Source organism: Colias croceus, chromosome 25 (genome assembly GCF_905220415.1).
Source record: "Colias croceus chromosome 25, ilColCroc2.1".
NCBI lineage: Eukaryota > Metazoa > Arthropoda > Insecta > Lepidoptera > Pieridae > Colias > Colias croceus.
The window spans coordinates 3,012,362-3,032,280 of NC_059561.1; the positions used below are offsets into that span (position 1 = coordinate 3,012,362).

Sequence of the window (19,919 nt, forward strand, 5' to 3'; positions counted from 1 at the left end):
CCAACTTCTAGCCTCTCATCTCCCGCCACAAAAAGTATACCTTAAAATGCCTTAAAATTGCTCAACGACAAATGAACAAACTTTCGCCTTTCGCGAAGCCGCGGGCTGACATATTATATACTAGTTTTCCACCCGCGGCTTCGCCCGCGCAGTCAATGAAAAACCCGCATAGTTCCCGTTCCCGTGTGATTTCCGGGATTGCGTCTTTTCCCCGGATAAAAAGTAGCCTATGTCTCGGGTATCAAAATATCTCCTTACCAAATTTCATAAAAATTGGTTCAGTAGTTTAGGTAACAGACAGACAGACAGAGTTACTTTCGCATTTATAATATTAGTAGGTATGGATTATTTATTATATACCTAACAGGTGAGTCGTGTTAGTTGCACCTTGGTTGCACCACTCCGAAACGTCTGAACGAATCTTACGAGTTTTGTTTGAAAATGTTAAAGGTTGTCGGTTATTAGCGTAATTCACTTAAATAAGTAAACCCAGTGCATAAAATAGTCTTTACTAAGTCAAATTCGAAGTCTTAAGCTAAATAATTTCGTATAAATGTTATTATTTATTTAAATAGATATGTGTATTGTGTATGCCGCAGGGAAATGAGGATATCAGAGATTTCTTGAAATCCCTAGGGATACCACGAAGTCATGGAAGATGTCAAATATTCTTATAGCTATTACGTCTTAACATGGGTTAAAGAACGTTTTTTTTTAATTTGTTGGTATATTATTATGAAACTCGCATCTACATTCAATCATTTTCTACATTCAACGTCGATACCAAACACCCTATAACGCACAAATAGTTATATAGGTACCTAATAATAATTTGGTGAAACAAAAACATAGATCTTAATAAACTAAGTTTTACCTAAGTATTTAATTTTTAAGAAAGCAATAACACCAATAGGTACATATCACATACAATTTAGGCTTTCTATTCTATATTAGTACGCTATATAATATTTTCTGAAAACAAGCTGAAGTCTTATACCATAGTCATTTAGGGCGGCCGTACACGGACCGCTTCAAGCAGTTGAGGCCGACGGCTTGAAGCCGCGATCCCGCGGTGAACTATAGACATTCATTCACTGCCGTACACGGACTGCTCGAGCCGTCGCGACCGTTTCAAGCCGTCAACTGCGCGGTTTGTAGCGACAACTCGAGCACTCAATGACCGACCGCTCGAGCAGTCCGTGTACGTCGCTCAGCCGTTGTTAACTGCTCGAGCAGTCCGTGTACGGCCGGGCTAATGTATAAAAATATTCATCCAGAAGTGTCAAATAGGCTATCAGAGACATTATCAGCAATTTGTGATACCGGGCCTTAATATATTAAAATTAAATTGCTGACTGATTCAAACATTACTAAAACATAATTATGATTTTGTGTATACTAAGGTAAATTTTTAACTTAAATTATTGTTCCTTTATTATTTAATTTTTACCTTTTATCTAGTTAATATTGTCTGCAAAAATATGATTCGATTTTGATGTAAATGAGTTGTCCTTGTCTTTTTTATGAACTAAAATTTAAGAGTGAAAGTGAACTAACTAGATACATATTAAATGTGTTATTTTATTTAAAGCTAAAAAATTTTATTTAACATCAAAAGAGCTTGTTTAACAGTTGTTTTGTAAATATTTGTATATAATGTACATATTATGTAAAAGCAATAATTTTTAAAAGTTTATTACGTAACTACTTTTGGGATGAGTAAGTATTAAGTAAGTAAAAGATAGATATGCCAAAAATTAGTTTTATTTTCCTACCTTAATCCTTGACCTTAGCCTATAATTTTAATATAAGAGGAGCAATTTAATGAACACATGTTAAAATATTCTTAAAACATTATTATCTATTATCTAAATTTCTATTGATAATATCTATGAAATTGCACTAAAATTTTATTATGAGTTTGATTGTTATTTTATAAAAAACTCGCATTCCAATACGATGTAACTAGTAAAGTTTTTCTTGTTCTATTTTTTATTCTCATAATACTTAGTAAAACTCCAATGTTTCTAAAAACTGCTCCCTACAGAAATCGAAATCATACTGCCCTATTTTATATACTTTATGAAGATACGCATTTACCTACTTACAATATTATATAGAGCACTTAATATCTATTTTTGTGCTCATAAAAGAAAACGCCTTCAAAAATATGATTTTCTCTACATAAGGTATCCTAAAAAAACTCAAGCTCTTTAAAAACAGTAAATTATTAACAAAATGTACCTACAATTATTGTTAGGGTCAAAAATGAGCAAATCATTTGGCATAGAAATGCCTTACATATTGAAAGTAAGCCAAGAAGTCAATACAAAATTAGTAATTTTGCAGTAATTTTAAATTACTGCAAAATGCGATTTTTATGCTCCGCTATACCGCGATGATGGATGCCAAACTTTGCCAACAATTTCGTAGAACCGGCTTATTAATAGCCATTAAAAATACAGGTAAGTTGTCGAGAAGCAAGTTAGAGGTGTATTATAGTCAAAGTTATGCCAAGCGTCAAGTTGAATAGCCAAACTTGGATGAACATCGAACTTAATTTAGCCTCGGATTATGGGTCGAGTTGTCAACGATCGCGGATTCAATTTACATAGCAGTAAGCTGAACTACTTAGAGGCGACTTTTAATACGAAATATAAAGATGTAAATTGGAATTGGCTTTTCGAACAGTTGTGGAAAACTCATTTGCTAATGGTTGAACCGAGTAAAAAACATCGCTTTATAAATATTCTCAATACCTAATTAGCTATACGAGAAATTTATATTAGAAATCCATTTATTTCTAGTAACTTTGAATTGAGAAATCATGTCATAATATATTCTGGGTCTAACATCTCTGTGTGGCTCTATTTTCGTGGGCGTATTTTCGTAAAAAGTCATAAATTTAATTTAAAAAGTTTCGCCAAAGTTTCATATCTCACGCTACGCTTCAGACGACGACGTGAACGAGAATAGAAAACCGATCGATGTTTTATTATTGTATGTGTTGATGTTTTAGCTTAGACCGCAATTTTGTTGGAGAAATACTTACAAGATAATACAACAACAACATATCTAATAAATTATAATTCTTTGCGTTTACGTTACGTACCTAATTAGTTACCTAATATTTAATTATAAAAAAAATTTGCTCATCTATACGAAGACAACATTTTATAATTAACTAGCTGTGCCGCGCTGTTTCACCCGCGGATGAATTTGCGGGCTAGTACTTCTATAGCTCATGCGTTATTCTGATCTAGGTATAACCTATATTACCTACTGCAAACTTTCTTCTAAATCCGCATAAATCCGTCCAGCAGTTTTATCGTGATAGAGTAACAAACATACATACATCCACCTGACTAACTTGCGCATAATTATAAATAGGTAACATAACTAGCTGCGCTTCGCGGTTTCACCCGCGTGGCTTCGCTCCTGTTGGTCTTAGCGTAATTAGGTATAAGTATATTATAGCCTATAGCCTTCCTCGATAAATGGGCTATCTAACACCGAAAGAATTTTTCAAATCGGACCAGTAGTTCCCGAGATTAGCGCGTTCAAACGAACAAAAAAATTCTTCAGCTTTATTATATTAGTATATTTCATTTCATATATGAGTAGGATAGATATAGGTAATATGTAATTACTTATGTGACAGGTGACTATTCTAGAATTTTAGCTCCATTAGCGACAAGCTACTTAATCAATTAATTGAATACACTAATCAAATGAAAATGCTTTTAGCGTTAATTTAAGTCTTATCAAGGAACGAGAATAATCGCATGCAGCGCTCCAAAATAGCAAAGAAGAGAGCTTCATTAATATGGATAGTTGGAAATTTCCGAAGGCGCCGGAAGATTTCTGGAAACTGGAATTAATGGCAAGTGACGTAAGCTAGACAAACAACGGAACATGCTTACAAGTTAAATAGTACATTCCGTAGAAATGTGCGTGGGGCTATGAGAAAGGCGTATTGGCTTAAATTAATTAAATATTGTAAAAAGCTTAAATATAGACAGGTAGTAGGTATCTTATATCTTTCTGTGATTTTGATGTGAAGTATGGAATGTGATAATTATGAAGTAGCAATAAACATCTCTGCCATAGCAAATCTGTTTCTCCAGACTCCGCCAGTTATTTTTACTACAAGTAATACAGGATGGGCTTTAGGTACCTACTTATATTATAACAGTTCCTATTTTAAGGTGGAAGAACAATTAATTTTACATGAAAATCCATAAACTTGTAAGAATACTTAGATATGTTTTTCACGTCATTCTTATTAAATTTTGCTGTTGTTATTTAATTTCATCACCTCTTAGTAATACAATTCAACATTGCTCTACAATTACAATTCTTTAAAATAACATCTTATGACCCGTCGCTTTCTTAATGGGCTGATCGTAATTACATAGCAAGTCATACGTTTGCGAAAATCTACAATTTTGACTTGGCACAGCCAAGTGAATTCATTTCGCGTCATAACCAGTGTCCCAACTTTGATAAATGTTATAAATGCATTGTATTTTAGACATTGTGACTAAGCACACGTTGTAATGCGTTACTTTTGGTCCTTTATGGGGAAAAATTTATGTTTATAAATTGTATTTATAAGAGATACTAAATTAATAATTACATAGGTAGTTATATCATAAAGATGAGGTGATATAATTTTATTGTTTCTTTTATAAATGAGACAAAGTTGGACAATGGGTAATTACGTGAATAAATAAATAAATGAATAATAAAATTTGTATACCTAAGTACGCAGTGAATGTAACGCTATATTACAAACTAGCTGTGCCCCGCGGTTTTACCCGCAGTGTTCCGCTCCGATGATAGGTATGGGCTATCTAACAACGTAAGAATTTTTCAAATCGGACCAATAGTTCCTGAGATTAGCGCGTTCAAACAAACAAACTATTCAGCGTAATAATATTTAGTATAAATTAAATAACTAGGCAACTGTTTTTCTAAATAACTAGGCATATTCCAATAAATCGATTCGACGAAGAATTTAACTATGAAACAGTTGCTAATAATTATTAAATGGGATTTTGGAAGTTGAATGAACCTTATATATTTGTCCTTCTTGTCCTTATTAGGATAGAAATAACTAAAGTTTATACACAAATAAAAATATTTTATATCTACTATCAGATGATTCATCAACTACCTATAGGTATATCAGGTTAGTTCTACAAATAAACATTCATCAATAATATGAAAATGAATCGCAAGTTGGTAAGCGCATAACTCGAGAACGACTGAAGCGATTTCGTTATTTCTTTTTTATAATTTTCCTTGAAGTACGAGGATAGTTCTTATGGATAGAAAACGTAAACATGTACCACGGGCGAAGCCGGGGCGGAGGTTTTACCTAAGTATAAATGAATTTATTTCCCGCATAAAAAGATAATTAACCCGCACAAACATAAACAATTATTATTTATTTCTGATAGTATCTCACGAATTATTTAGCGATCGTAAATTTAAATAGCGTTAATGGGCTTTGCCCGGGCTAATCTGAACAGCAGTTAGGAGCAATTAGCGGTGTTGGGTAATGCTAAGAATCACCGGGTAATGTTGAAAAACCCACAATACGAGCTGGCATGTGAATGTTAAAATATTTGCGTTTATTTTATTGTTTTTGTTAATGTTTTGTTAGAGTAATGGTAAGGTCAAACTGGAAAGGTAACTGTTGTGGTTAGAACGAATTTTGGGGTTTGGCGGCGTCACTCGCGTCCGTAGGTTTTAACCACCTAATTATAATAGGCCTGCCCTACACGTGCCCCCCGGGTGGTGCTAACCGAGTGACAACTGGCCGGAGGGCTGCTAAATAATACTCCTAGGTGATGGTATGTGCGCAGCATCACCTAGTACTGGGGTTGGGGCCGATGAGGCCGCTGTGGAGCCGAAAGGGCCCAGCCCTAGATAGCGGCTGGCGGGTTTTAACCCGGCAGGCGTACTGCAAACTGGAGGGGAGAGGAGGAGAAGAATGGAAGCAGGTTTTAAAAAGGAACTACCCCAGGAGGGTACCACCAAGGGTGGAGAATCCCTCCCTGAGTCTAACTCAGGCAGCCCCACGTATTCTGGGGGGGGCAAAAACTTGCTTAAAGAAACCGTCACTGAGGGGGTGGGATCCCAGGCCTCCTCGGTGCCAAAAACTACTGGACCGATAAACGTTATTAATGTTATAGGCGCTGGGCCCCCGGGGAAACCCAAGGGACCAAAGCCTGCAAATTTGGGGCGGGGCTCTGCTTCGGCCAAAGTGACGCGACCACCCTCGGGCTTGTGTTGCCGACCTGCGGCTGAGGCGGGGCCTCGTTCAAAACACGGCCATCCTATGGGAAAACCCAAAAAGTTGGCCAGCTCGGCGTGCGCTTCTCCGCCGAGCTACACTGAAGCCTCGGCTGATGTGGTGAACGAGATGAGTAGCGCAGAAAACCAAAAAACACAAAAACCGACAGCGGAACGAGTTGATGCGTCAAAGTCGCGACCAGCCGGTGCACCGACGACCATGAACAGAGGGACCTCAGAATACCTGACGGGACCGATGGAATTGGTTGAAGGAAATCCGGCTTTGGGTGTGACTGAGATGCAATCATGCTCCCGCCCCCCTACAAATTTGGTTGTCTCCAATGCGCCGAAGGTTAGGCTGCGGGGGACCCTCGACCCTGCAGGGGAGAAATCTCCTGCGGGGCCTGAGTCGTGTCGCCCACAGTCATCGGTCGGCGGCGATCTGTCCTCGAACTGGACCGTTGTTCCCCAACAGAGTCGCAAAGTAAAGAATGCACCAGTTGGGAAACACCAGGAAAGCGACCCATCAGGGAAGCGGACCTCCAACTCGAGCGACAGTACGACAAAAAACCGATTGAGTAGAAAACGACGACGGAAATTAATGGCTCGTGATAAACTACAATCCGAATTGGATAAAACTACTGGCCCAAATCCGCATGTGCCCGCGGCTATGAGCGGTTCAGCTGCCGCTGCTGCGGGTTCCGGACCAGGGCCAAATCGGCATTCAAAACCCGTTCAGACAAGCTCGAGAGACCCTGCTGGCTCCAAACGATCGCGTCTCGATGACACTATATCACCGAGAGGGGCGAAAAAGAAGCCTTGCCTTAATGAGTCCCGGGCTGTCCATTCCGCGAGTTATGCGGATGCAGTTAAAGGTGATCTAATTGTGGCGATAACGTCTGACACACCAACTGGTCACCTTAACCAAGAACAAGCCGACCACATCCTGGCATCACTCCAACCCTTGCTTCATCAGGAAGCATTGAACTATAGGGAAGGAGACGCTCGCATCCTATTTAAGGGCAAACCCATGTTTAAGGGGGGCGTCCTTAAGCTATGGTGCGACGATGCGAGGACGGTGGATTGGCTCAAAGCAGCCACCAAGAAGGTTACATTGCCTTCTGGTGACAAAATCTGCGTCAGAAGACTTGCGGACGTGCCGCGTAGAGTGCGCTGTGGCATCCTGCTCCCAGGTGTGTGGAAGGATATGAAGTATGTCGGCCTTCAACTCCAGTACCACAATGACTGGGCGCAGGTACACCGCTGGTTGCTCCTTCGGGCTGAGGTACAGGAGGCGGAAACGTTTCTTGTCATCAGCATACCGGAGGATTTGGTCTCTACGGTCATGGAGCATAACCGTTGCCTAGGATTCTTCTTTGGCTCGGTCTATATTAAGTTCCAGGGGCCAAAAGGTAAATATACCGAACGGCCCCCCGAATGGGACAAACCAACGGTGGAAAACGTGACCACGTCTGCAAAGTCGGATTCTGACTTAAACAAGGCTGCAACACTGCCTAGTTTAACGACAGAAAGTGAGGAGCAAGCCACAGCTCCCTCCACATCGCGCGACACAACTGATGCGCCTATGGAGGTGACGCCTGACGATGAACTCATCCTGCTCTCAGTAGATTCGGACGACCCTGAGTCGGCTGTTTCGGAGAGTGGTGATGAGTACACCAGAAGGTTCGGTGGTTTGGCCCTTGGTCAGGAAGAAGGGGGGATGCTATCTGATGATGGCGAACCCCTCATCTGAATGCCACTTTCTTCAAGCAAACCTCCAGCACAGTCAGAGCGCTACGGCTCAGCTCAGGAAATGGCTGGAGGTAACCACTACGGCCATTGTGCTTATCCAAGAGCCGTGGGTAAGCAACTCTGGCAAAATCAACGGCCTCACTAACATCGGAGGTAAGATTATTTCCATAACAGGTTCTAATAAACCCAGATCCTGTATTTATGTCTCTAATAATCTACAAGTGCATGCACTAACAGAATTCTGTTCTAGGGATGTATGCGCCATCCTACTACTAGGCGACAACAACCACAGGCCGAACATTGTGATCGCCTCGACGTACATGCCGGCAGACGAAGACCCACCACCACGAGAGTTTGCCAGGCTGGTGGAGTACTGCGCGGGAGAGGGTCTGGAGCTTATCGCTGGCACAGACTGCAATGCACACCACCCCCTATGGGGGATGCCTACAGGTAACAACAGAGGCAGAGACCTTGTTGAATACTTATTTACAACTAGTCTTAATTTAGTCAATACAGGTGCCGAACCAACCTTCGTTACTCGCCGATGTAGAACTATCATTGATCTCACACTGGCGACCCCTGGCATCATAGGTAGCATTAACAACTGGCACGTGTCAAAGGAGGCTTCTTGCTCCGATCACAGGTGGCTACGTTTTAGCCTACAGGTAAACACTATTACACCCATTCCTACAAGGAATCCCAGGAAAACTGATAGGACACTCTACCGGGCCCATCTTGAAAACCTCCTCACGAATTCATGCTTTCCAGATAGAATAATGCATATACCGGATTTAGAACGTCTGGCAGAGCAACTAACTACAAATATTATTTCCAGCTATAACACTGCCTGCCCACTGCGGGTAACGAAAGCAACAGGTGCCAAACAGCAATCCTGGTGGGGACCGGAACTTGCCAAACAAAGACAATTGGTCAGAAGATCACTAAACCGTGCAATGAACACTAACTGCGACCATGATTGGAACACTTACAAAGAAAACAAAGCTGAATACAAAAGACAAATAAGATTCAGAAGCAGTGCAGGATGGAAGAAATTCTGTGATGGCATTGAATCATGTAATCAAGCAAACAGAGTGCGCAAAGTCATCTCCTGCTGCAATACGTCCAAGCTGGGATCGATCAAAAAAGGTGACAACACTCTTACAAAAACACCAGCTGAGACGGAAGCTGTTCTGATGCAGACACACTTCCCCGGCTGCAAATTCATACAACGACACGAAAGGAAAGACACAGCAACCCACAAACCATGTGATGAAAACTGGAGTACTGCTGAGCTCATAGTCAGTAAGGAAAAAGTACAATGGGCAATCGACAGCTTTCAAGCGTACAAGGCACCTGGTCCAGATGGTATATACCCGGCTTTACTACAATGGGGGGGACCGATACTCACGTCTCATCTATCTGCCATTCTGACATCCAGTCTTGCTCACGGCTATATACCGACCAGCTGGAGGACTGTTGACGTTATTTTCATTCCTAAACCAGGGAAAACAGACTACACGGATGCGAAAGCCCACAGACCTATCAGCCTCACATCCTTTTTACTCAAAACACTAGAACGGCTCTGTGATAGACACATTAGGGATACTGCCCTCGTGCGTATTCCACTACATCGGAACCAACATGCTTACAGCCATGGTAAATCTACCGATTCAGCCTTACACTGTGTGGTGTCCAAAATAGAAGAAGCCCTACAAGAAAAATCAATGTGCCTGGGCACTTTCATAGACATTGAGGGAGCTTTCGATAAGACACACTACTCAAGTATACAAAACGCCCTATCACAGCATGAGGTTAACCCCACAGTAGCCTCATGGATTATAAACATGCTAGGCAGTAGAGAGATACAACTTAGCAAGGATAAAACAAAGAAAGTGCTGGTCACCAGAGGCTGCCCACAAGGGGGAGTACTTTCACCGCTCCTGTGGAACCTAGTTGTGAACGACTTGATCAGCACACTAAACAAAAACAAATTCCATACCATTGGATATGCAGATGACCTAGTAATACTTATCTCCGGTAAGTTCACGAGTGTTGTCTGTGAAATTACACAGAGAGCTCTATTAATAGTTGAGCGCTGGTGCAACAAATATGACCTTTCAGTGAACCCGCGCAAGACGGAACTTGTTCTATTCACTAACCGACGCCTTCTAGGAAGCTACCAGCTACCAAAGCTATTTGGCTCCGTACTTCAGTTATCGAAAGACGTTAAGTACCTCGGGATTACCTTAGACGATAAACTCAACTGGAACAAACACCTTGAGAATAAGATCGAAAAAACAAGCATCTCTTTCTGGCAGTGCCACAAAATGATTGGTAACAGATGGGGGCTCTCCCCGAAAGTCACAATGTGGCTCTACAAAACTGTCATAAGACCAACGCTAACTTACGGCTCTGTGGTTTGGTGGCCAAAGACACAACAATCGGCGGCTATAAGCAAACTGCAGAGATTTCAAAGACTCGCCTGTCTGGCAATCACTGGCAGCATGAGCACAACACCGACTGCTGCGATTGAGGCAATGCTCGACCTGCCACCACTACATCTTTTTGTAAGACAAGAAGCTCTAGCGACAGCTGTAAGGTTAAAGACACAAAACCTCTGGAGAATGTTGCCTACAGCACACAGTAAGATCTTAACTATGGCAGCCGAGAAGGAGTCCTCACTCCTTGCCATAAGTGATAAGATCCCAAAACAATTCATCTTTGACAAGAAATATAAGATACAGCTGCGTGAATACACGTCAGAACACAACAGCGTTGAAGACCTACTAATCTTCACGGACGGGTCCAAGACTGGAAATGGGACGGGTGCTGGGGTCTTCTCTGAGGACCTAAACATTAACATCTCGCACCCCTTGGGACCCCATAATACAGTCTTTCAGGCTGAATGCCTAGGACTTCTACTTGCAGCTTCGGCCATAATTAAAAGAAATGTAACAAACTATTCGATTCGGATCTTATCGGATAGCAAAGCAGCACTCATGGCAATCAAAAGCCATGAAATCACTTCAGGGTTGACCCTTGAGTGTCACTTAGCCCTAACTAAGGTATGTGACCTGGGAAATTCCCTAGTACTACAATGGATAAAAGGACACAGTAACTCACGTGGAAACGATGCTGCTGATATACTAGCCAGAAGGGCATCTGAAACACCGGTCATGGGACCTTTTCCCATTATACCGATACCTGCTAGCTGGACCCGGATGATGATTACCCAGCTCACTAGCACTGCTCAGAGAGCAGAATGGTCAAGCAGATCTGACTGCAAGCAAGCCAGAGAAGCCCTACCGGACATTGACTCGAGACTTGCACGTCGGCTTCTCAACCTACGTAGAGTGCAACTACGCGTAATAACAGGGACCCTCACAGGGCACGGCCCCTTCAACAAACATCTCTTCAATCTAGGGATCACAGACAGTCCGCTATGCAGAGCTTGCATGGCGACCGAGGAAACGGCAGCCCACGTCATCATGGAATGTAAGGGGGTTGCGGAGTACAGGGCAAGACACCTGGGGTCTCCTGGGTCCCTCCCCGAAGCCTTTGGCAGCCCTCACAAGCTGCTTGGCTTCATGGAGGAGCTCGGGTGGTTTCAGTTTTAGCTGGTTTCCCCCACCTCCCTCTCTCACGCAAAATAGGCGCTTGACGTCGAGTTGCGGAGAAATGCCCGTCTATTATTATCGATTATTATTAGAACGAATTTATACCGTATAAGTGTGTTAGTTAATGAGAATTATTTTTAAGCTATTGCATAGCTTCTATCGCGGGCCTTGAGCGCGGGGACCGAATCGAGAAATTTCGTAACAAAAACAACCGAAGGCATAGCATGCAATAGCTTTACCGCGGCAGTTCCCGAGTGCCACACGTCTTTTTAACATTATTGTCAATAAACGTTCTTTAAATTCCAAATACAGTTATATATTGATATACGTATAAAGAAGTTACGTCTTAAAAAAGGACATGAGTGCCGAGCACATTTGTCAGAAGTGAAACTTCTTTGGCAAGATTTAAAGATATTAAAATCGTCGCCATACTCCTTGACGTGACGGTATTGCCATGACGCGATCTTGAAATTTTACTCTCAACGCATCTAACTTCAAAATATTTCTTACCTAAAATATAATTTTAGCGATATCTCTTAATGTAAAATTCACCCCATTTGCTCCTTTTTGCACATTTCTACTTAAAATGTCACCAACGGAGGAGTTAAAATTATTTACAGCTGTTGTAGAGTTTCAACGTTCATAAATAATTCATTCTAATTATCACAATAATAAGGCTTTGAGGGTAATCCCTTAATGTTATAACTTTAACTCTTCCGCATCTTGAAATATAACCAGTATAATTCGTTGAATACAAATCCTATGTTGAGAAAATTTTAAATAAAAAAAAAAAATATCATGAGGACGGATTCGATTCCGCGTCTAAAATTCTCGTTTATAAAGCATTTGAATGCTATAAAACGTAATAACAAATCTTATACTAGTCCTAGTGTATTGGATAACGTAATATGTTTCTTATGTATGTACTAGAATCTAGTAGATTCTAGTACATATATAAGAAACATACGTTATCTAGTAACTAGAAAATAGCTGACCGAATTTGTATGAAATTTTGGCTGTTTCGGAAGGGGTGTCACGCGAGTGAAACCGCGGTGTTTAGCTAGTGTGATTAAAATGTAATCTTTAAATGACGTTAAGTATTGAAAACATAAGTAAAGTTTGTTAAATTGTTTGTCGTAGCTCATAAAGTTTAAATAGCTTTTATTTAAACGATAATATGTCGAATTTATAAACGAAAAGGTATTATAAACTTATGGATTAAAGGTCAAAAGGCAAGAATTTCGTATGGGTAACAAATAAAAGTTATAAATATAAGGTATTAATATCATGAACAGTTGTGTATCTGTGATACGAAGTTTTATATTTCTAATATATATAAATCTCGTGTCACAATGTTTGTCCTCAATGGACTCCTAAACCACTTAACCGATTATAATAAAATTCGCACACCATGTGCAGTTCGATCCAACTTGAGAGATAGGATAGTTTTTATGAAAAAAAACGTAAACATGTAGGTACCACGGGCGAAGCCGGGGCGAATGGCTAGTTATATATATGTAAGTGTGCACACACACGCACATACACAAACACACATAAATATATGCAATACGTTTAATCACACACAATTTAACATTGTGTAATTTCTAGCTAAAATAACATTTTATAAACATATACTAGTTTTTAACTTAATTACTTAATTACTTAATAAAGAGAACACTTCAAGTTAAGTGAGAAGTCTAAGTGATCGTACTTAGAGTCGACCGCAAGTCGTACACGCAACGGAGGTTTATCATAATCGTGTTGGAATTATTGCTTCTTGTTCCAATTAGTTTGTACATGAATAATAAGCACTTAGTGTTTAGTGTTGGCTTTTTATTGTGTGGTTTAATAAAATTTAATTTCTTTAGGTATCCGTGGTAATAACTATGTAATAATATGACGATTCTAAAGCTTTGCATGAAACATCTAGTTGATTTAATAACTCAGCCCCCGGAATCACAGACACAATAGAAAATCTATTGTGTCGTGGTCGGAACGGGCCGCTCGAGGCTCAATGGGTTAAAACTAATACAACTTATATAGAAGTGAGTTGGAGGGGTTTCTCATAACGTAAAAATCACCATTTATGAAAGGATGGGTCACGTTCAAGTTTATGTATCTGTTTCATGTAAATATTTTAAGAATATTTAATTTATTTGACTACATTTCCAAAATAATAGCAGTTTAATACTTATAAATGTAAAGGAGCTTTCTTGAGAACTAATTAAGCAAGTAAATTCAAAGTTTCGATCACTAGTGGTCGGCGCAGACTTATGAAAAGAAAAGTTTTAGTACGGTACAGTAATAGAGCCTTAAAATTGACCAATGAAATTTTATTTGAAAACATTTGTACAATATTTAATTTGTCAAGTAATTATTATAAAGCTGAAGAGGTCGTTTTTTTGTTTAAGTTCAGGAAATACTAACTAACAATACAAAATCCATACTTAATATTATAAATGCGAAAGTTTGTGAGGATGTGTGTGTGTGTGTTTGTTACTCTTTCACGCATACTACTGAACCGATTACAATTAAATTTAGCACACGTATGGATGGTAACTTGGATTAACACAAAGGATAGGTTTTATCCCGGAAATTCCACGGGAACGGGAACTATGCAGGTTTTCCTTTGAATAGCCGAAGCCGCGGGCGGAAATCTAGTATATAATAAGTTCACTAAATAAGAAAATAAGAAATATTAAAAACCTTTTACTACCTATTCGTCGTTGTTTTATTCACACTGTATAAAATGAAATATGTAAGTTTGAAACCCACATCGCAATAATTTTAATCAATTCTTTAATGTAAACTGGAAGCTGATTTAATACACTATAAAATATATAAAACTACTTTTTACAATCTAATTTTCACTTTAAAACTAAACAACAAAACGCATGTAGAAGTTTCCTTTAAAAGTATCAGCATATAAACAGTTCGTTTGCTATAATAGTTAGCTATAAAGCTAGCAAATATCAATATCGTTTGAGCCTAACATACTGAGCCATTCAAGTATCATGATCGTTTGTTAATGGCGTGGGACATAACAGTTTGAGAGTTTATTGTTATCGACGCAACTTGTTTGCTAAACCTGAAAAATAGATACAAACATGTACAATGGTTATGGAAAACATAAAGTAGTATTACTTTTATATGTTTATGTTTATTCGATACAATATGTATGTATGTATGAAAGTTATTGTAATAAAAGTCGATTGAATATTTTGGGATATTGCAGCAAGACATTCTTAGATGTTTGGTTGGATGTATGGAGTCCAGATGGATGGTTTTGAAGACAAATGGACAAACATAACTTAAATAATTTTATACCCGAAGAATAATAATATAAATATTTAATATAAAATTTTAATATAAATATAAAATCGAATATAAAATTTTCTATCAATTGCCTGGCGTAAACTTTTGTTAACTACTAACCATATTTTGTTTTTTGGCGTAGTTAAAAAGCTTTAATATGTATTTAAAATAATTACGATTTCATTCTAACTCTACACAAGTTTGTAAATTCGTAGCAATTCATTATAACATTAATAAATCTTGAAACAAAGAACTGCTGTTTTATTACTTTTAATTGTTCACTTCGTTTTAACATTTCAGGTCAACTTGTAACTTGAGATTGTCTTCATTGCTAAGTAGTTGAAAAGTTAGGCTACATTCATATTAACCGTATTTTATTTTAGAAATACAATTTTTTTTGTTTAAATTGCTTGTCAAAATCTTTTCGTTAAATAAATAGTTCCGCTTAATAAACACAAATGGGAGAAATATTTAAAATGACTAAATACATGTTACTACTACTAAATGTTTGTAAAAATTTAAAAAGTATAGAGATAGAACCACCCATTTCATTTGATTCGTATTATTAGTACGTAAACTTAGAAAGATAAAATTATAGTTTGATTATTACAAATTATGCCTTCGTAGATGCATAATAATATAATCCACACAAATAAATAAGATCTACGTGTACATTAAATCAAACTGTGCTACACAAGTACAAAATGCGCATAATTTCGTAGCACATGTTACAGTGCGTAGCAACCGCTACGTCACGTAGCGTACTACGCTTACGAAAGTCCACTATATTATGAAAGTTCCTTTAAGAGGCAGTACTAACTTCGAATCAAGTACCGTTAAGTTTTCTCATATGTATTTTAGTACGGAAATTAGTACATTCGGGCTTCGTATTGTTTACGTAATATGTACGGTAACTGTTTAACTTTAGTCGACGGGGTTGTCGACGTTAGTTCGTCGAGTACGTTCTGAATACATTTTAGTTTATACTTTATATATTTTTACATGAAGTATTGAAATGGAAAACTAACAATGAATGTTTTATTTTATGGATAACATAAAATAAATAGTATCTGTTTGTACAAACAACAGTAATAGTATGTAATTCTACTTGGCAACATTGAAAACAATGTTTTTATTCCAATAAACTTAATATCAGTAGATAACATTTAATAGACTAAACAGTCATTATGTTAATTATTTTGTATCACATGAAATTAGGTAATTAAAAGCTCTCTAAATCAGATATTCAGACATATTTGTTATAGGTGATAACACTTTTTTTGCAAATCTTATAAAAAAGGCTTGTTAATAAAATATACCTAAGAGGTAATTCCCTCAGAAAATAAGCTTCTTAAATACATATTTCCCTGCTTCAATACGGGATATTAAATTTAACACCTTAATAACGTCTACGACAATTTTCGCACCTCTTAAATGCACGTGGAATGTTCTATTCATATCGAGATAGCAAAATGCAAATACGGGCGCACAACTATGAACCACCTGAGAGTATTTAGATAATATTGTTACGCGTTTATCTACCTAATGGTACAAGCAATAGGGATGGTTATTGCCTGATATTATAATGCAATAATGAATTGAATATCATTTGCTTTGTAATCTGGGTTTGTTTTCCAGCCTTAAACTATGTCAGACTAGTATCTTGTAGCGTTTGGCTTAATTTATACGTGATTTGTTGTTGGAATATATAAATTTATTTTATATGCCTATAATAAATATACATAACTAGCTGCTCCGCGCGGTTTCACCCCCGTGGCTCCTTTCCTGTTAGTCGTAGCGTGATGATATATTATAGCCTATAGCCTTCCTCGATAAATGAGCTATCAGGACCAGTAGTTCCTGAGATTAGCGCGTTCAAACAAATAAACAAACTCTTCAGCTTTATAATGTTATTAGTATACTAATATATTAGAATATATAGATATATAGATTTATTATTTGAATTGTAAAATAATAAATCTTGTTTTAATTAATTACTTAAAAGTACTCAAACGGAACCGGTGTGAGCAGCTAGTATATTAATAGTTTAGGAATATCATAATCAACATTATTACCACGACGTGACAGGGTTTCGGATCACTTTGCAAAATGTATAATGGTTGCTATTAAAATCAGGGCTATTGTGTGGTAATTAGTTATAAGTGGCAAATTGGCTGCGTGGAATATCAATGACTCCATTTTGAAATATCACCTTCCTGTAATGTGGTGAATTATTGACTTGTATGCGCGAATCGTGAAGTTGTAATAAAATATTTTGGGGATAATATTTATTCGAATGATGTAGTAGATGGAAAATGCATGGGGCTATTGCTTAAAACCGTTGAATTAATTCGGTTTATTTCATCATATTATGTTATTAAACTAAGATTACATAATTATGCTTTGTATTAGTGTACAAAAGTAAAATAATATTCAGATTCTATCCTTAGTTATTTCTGGTCATCAAATCATATTGTAGAAGAAACTAGCTACCTTAAACGATAATCCGGAGGCATTTATATTCCCCGATCCCGACTCAATTCATTTCAACCCCCACAATAGCGTTGTTAGACTCTAAAATCAGTCAACAAATCCTAACCAATCGACGCGTTATATCAAATTGAATTGGAGTATCGGCCGCAATCGGTACATAGCTATAAATCTTCGGGCTACAACGCAATAAATACGGTCTCCCCGCTAATACATATCCCATCCAGAACGGATGCATTATACGCTCTGTCTTTTATTGAGATGTATTGATGTGATTTTAGTAGAATTGGTTACTTAGCTTTTTGCTGATGTGTCGTAGAGCGGGGTTTTAGTTTCTTTTGCTGTCGTAGAGGGAGTATTTTAGGCTTTAGTTTCTTTCTGCTGTTGCTTATATTGGATTCACTGTATAGTAGCTATGACTGTGAGTGGATTGACAGCACTTTGGAATGTATATTGGGAATAGTTACTTAGCTTTATATATTATTTATATACTCAAAAACATGATATGTTTATGTGAACGCGTTGAATGGAAAGAAGCAGTTTATTTTGTTTGTCTTCTTCGTAGTGGTTGTAAAGCCAGTAGCTGTAACCATAAGTAGTAAATATTCAATATTATGACATGCCTACATAAATTAAACTATATATGAAATAAGTTTTACTATTGTAGGTGCTGTGCTGACGCAGGATTTTCGGCCGCGTCGCACAGTCACATAGCGTCGCCCCTCAGTTGTCCCATAGCTCGCGCCACCGACCCACGTTTTGTAGTTAGTGAATATAAATAGTATATTTTTGTGTAATTTAGAAGAAATATAAAATTTAATTGGCCGCTATCTTTAATTTCATCTCCCTACACACAGCTACACTAAATTGGTGACCCCGACATGATCTCGACCGGCGTGATATATCGACGTGAGTGTGTAGTAGGGAGAATAAATATTCAAAATTAATATATAAATACATATATATATACGGACAACTCAAGAAGAAACTACAGGGCGGTGGCAGCGGTAAAATTTAAATAACTAAATAAAATTTAATAACACATAAAAGTACATATAAAAATTAAATATCACCATGGAACCGGTTAAAGAAGAATTTGCAAGTTTATCGTCAATCTCCATTACATCCCGCATCCCAGATTTTTGGAAGAAATCGCCGAAAATATGGTTTATACAAACGGAAGCAGTTTTATCGCCACAGAAAATGTCAGATGAGGCGAAATATCAAATAGTAATTTCTAAATTAACGCCAGAAGTCATCGAGCAAGTCACGGACATTTTAATTAGCCCGCCGGAGACAGGAAAATATGAAAAATTAAAAAGAAGATTATTACAAATTTTTGAAGAATCGGAAGATCGACAAATAAAAAAATTAATTGGCGAAATGGAATTGGGTGATCAAAAACCGTCACAATTAATGAGGAAAATGCAAGATTTGGCGCGTGGACGAGTAACAACAGAAACACTTCTAGTTTTATGGCAAAATTTATTACCGCCGGCAATAAGAGCTGTGTTAGCCGTATCCGAGAGTAAAAGTGAAGATATTTTGGCATCAATAGCAGATAAAGTTATGGAGAGCATGACACCCTTAAACTCGGTATCAGCAGTTCAACAGTCCAGTTTAAGCAACAGTCCAGAAAATAATTTGATTGGTGAGATAGAAAAATTAAATAATCGACTGAGAAGATTGGAAACAAGAAATAATACAACAAATTTTAGAACGAGGTCACGATCCAGGTCCAGAGGTAGATTTCAACATAATCAAAGGCATAATCCCAATTGGCTTTGTAAATACCATTACAAATATAAAAACAAAGCGACGAAATGTGTGAAACCGTGCAACTGGAAACCTAGTCAGCGTGAGAAACCAGCGGAAAACTAGCATCGGTGCAGCCAGCGACGGGTGCCTGCGACCGAGTCTACAGAAATAACCGTCTCAGTGTTTAGGACAGAAATTCAGGACTAAACTTTTTAGTTGATAGTGGTGCAAATGTGTCCGTCATCCCGCGTAGTGTGGTGTATGGTAAGGTTTATGCAGAAGGTAATAAATATAAATTATTTGCTGCTAATGGAACGGAAATTAAAACATATGGTATTCATTTTTTGTCTCTAGATTTGGGTCTGAGACGACCGTTCCGTTGGATTTTTATATTAGCGGATGTAAAGCAACCAATTATTGGTGCGGATTTCTTAGCTAATCATAAATTATTAATTGATTTAAACGGACGTAGATTGATTGATCAAGTAACTAATTTGAGTACTAAGGGAAATATCTCAAATTCTACTGTGCCCACTTTAAAAACAATTATGGAATGTCCATATTCCGATTTATTGAATAAATTCCCTGATTTAACTAAACCTATTTCTTACAAAGAGACGCCAAAACACGATGTTTGTCACTATATCGAGACGACAGGACCGCCGGTGCATGCGAGAGCGAGGC

The 19,919-nt window shown here is 38.0% G+C and overlaps 1 protein-coding gene across 1 annotated transcript; it reads left to right on the forward strand.

Moving 5' to 3' along the window:
- Window positions 1-18,551: 18,551 nt before the first annotated feature.
- LOC123703031 lies at window positions 18,552-19,358 on the forward strand. Its single transcript, XM_045650901.1, has one exon. It carries the CDS (start codon window positions 18,552-18,554, stop codon window positions 19,356-19,358), a length of 807 nt encoding a protein of 268 aa, XP_045506857.1.
- The last annotated feature ends 561 nt before the right edge of the window (window positions 19,359-19,919 follow it).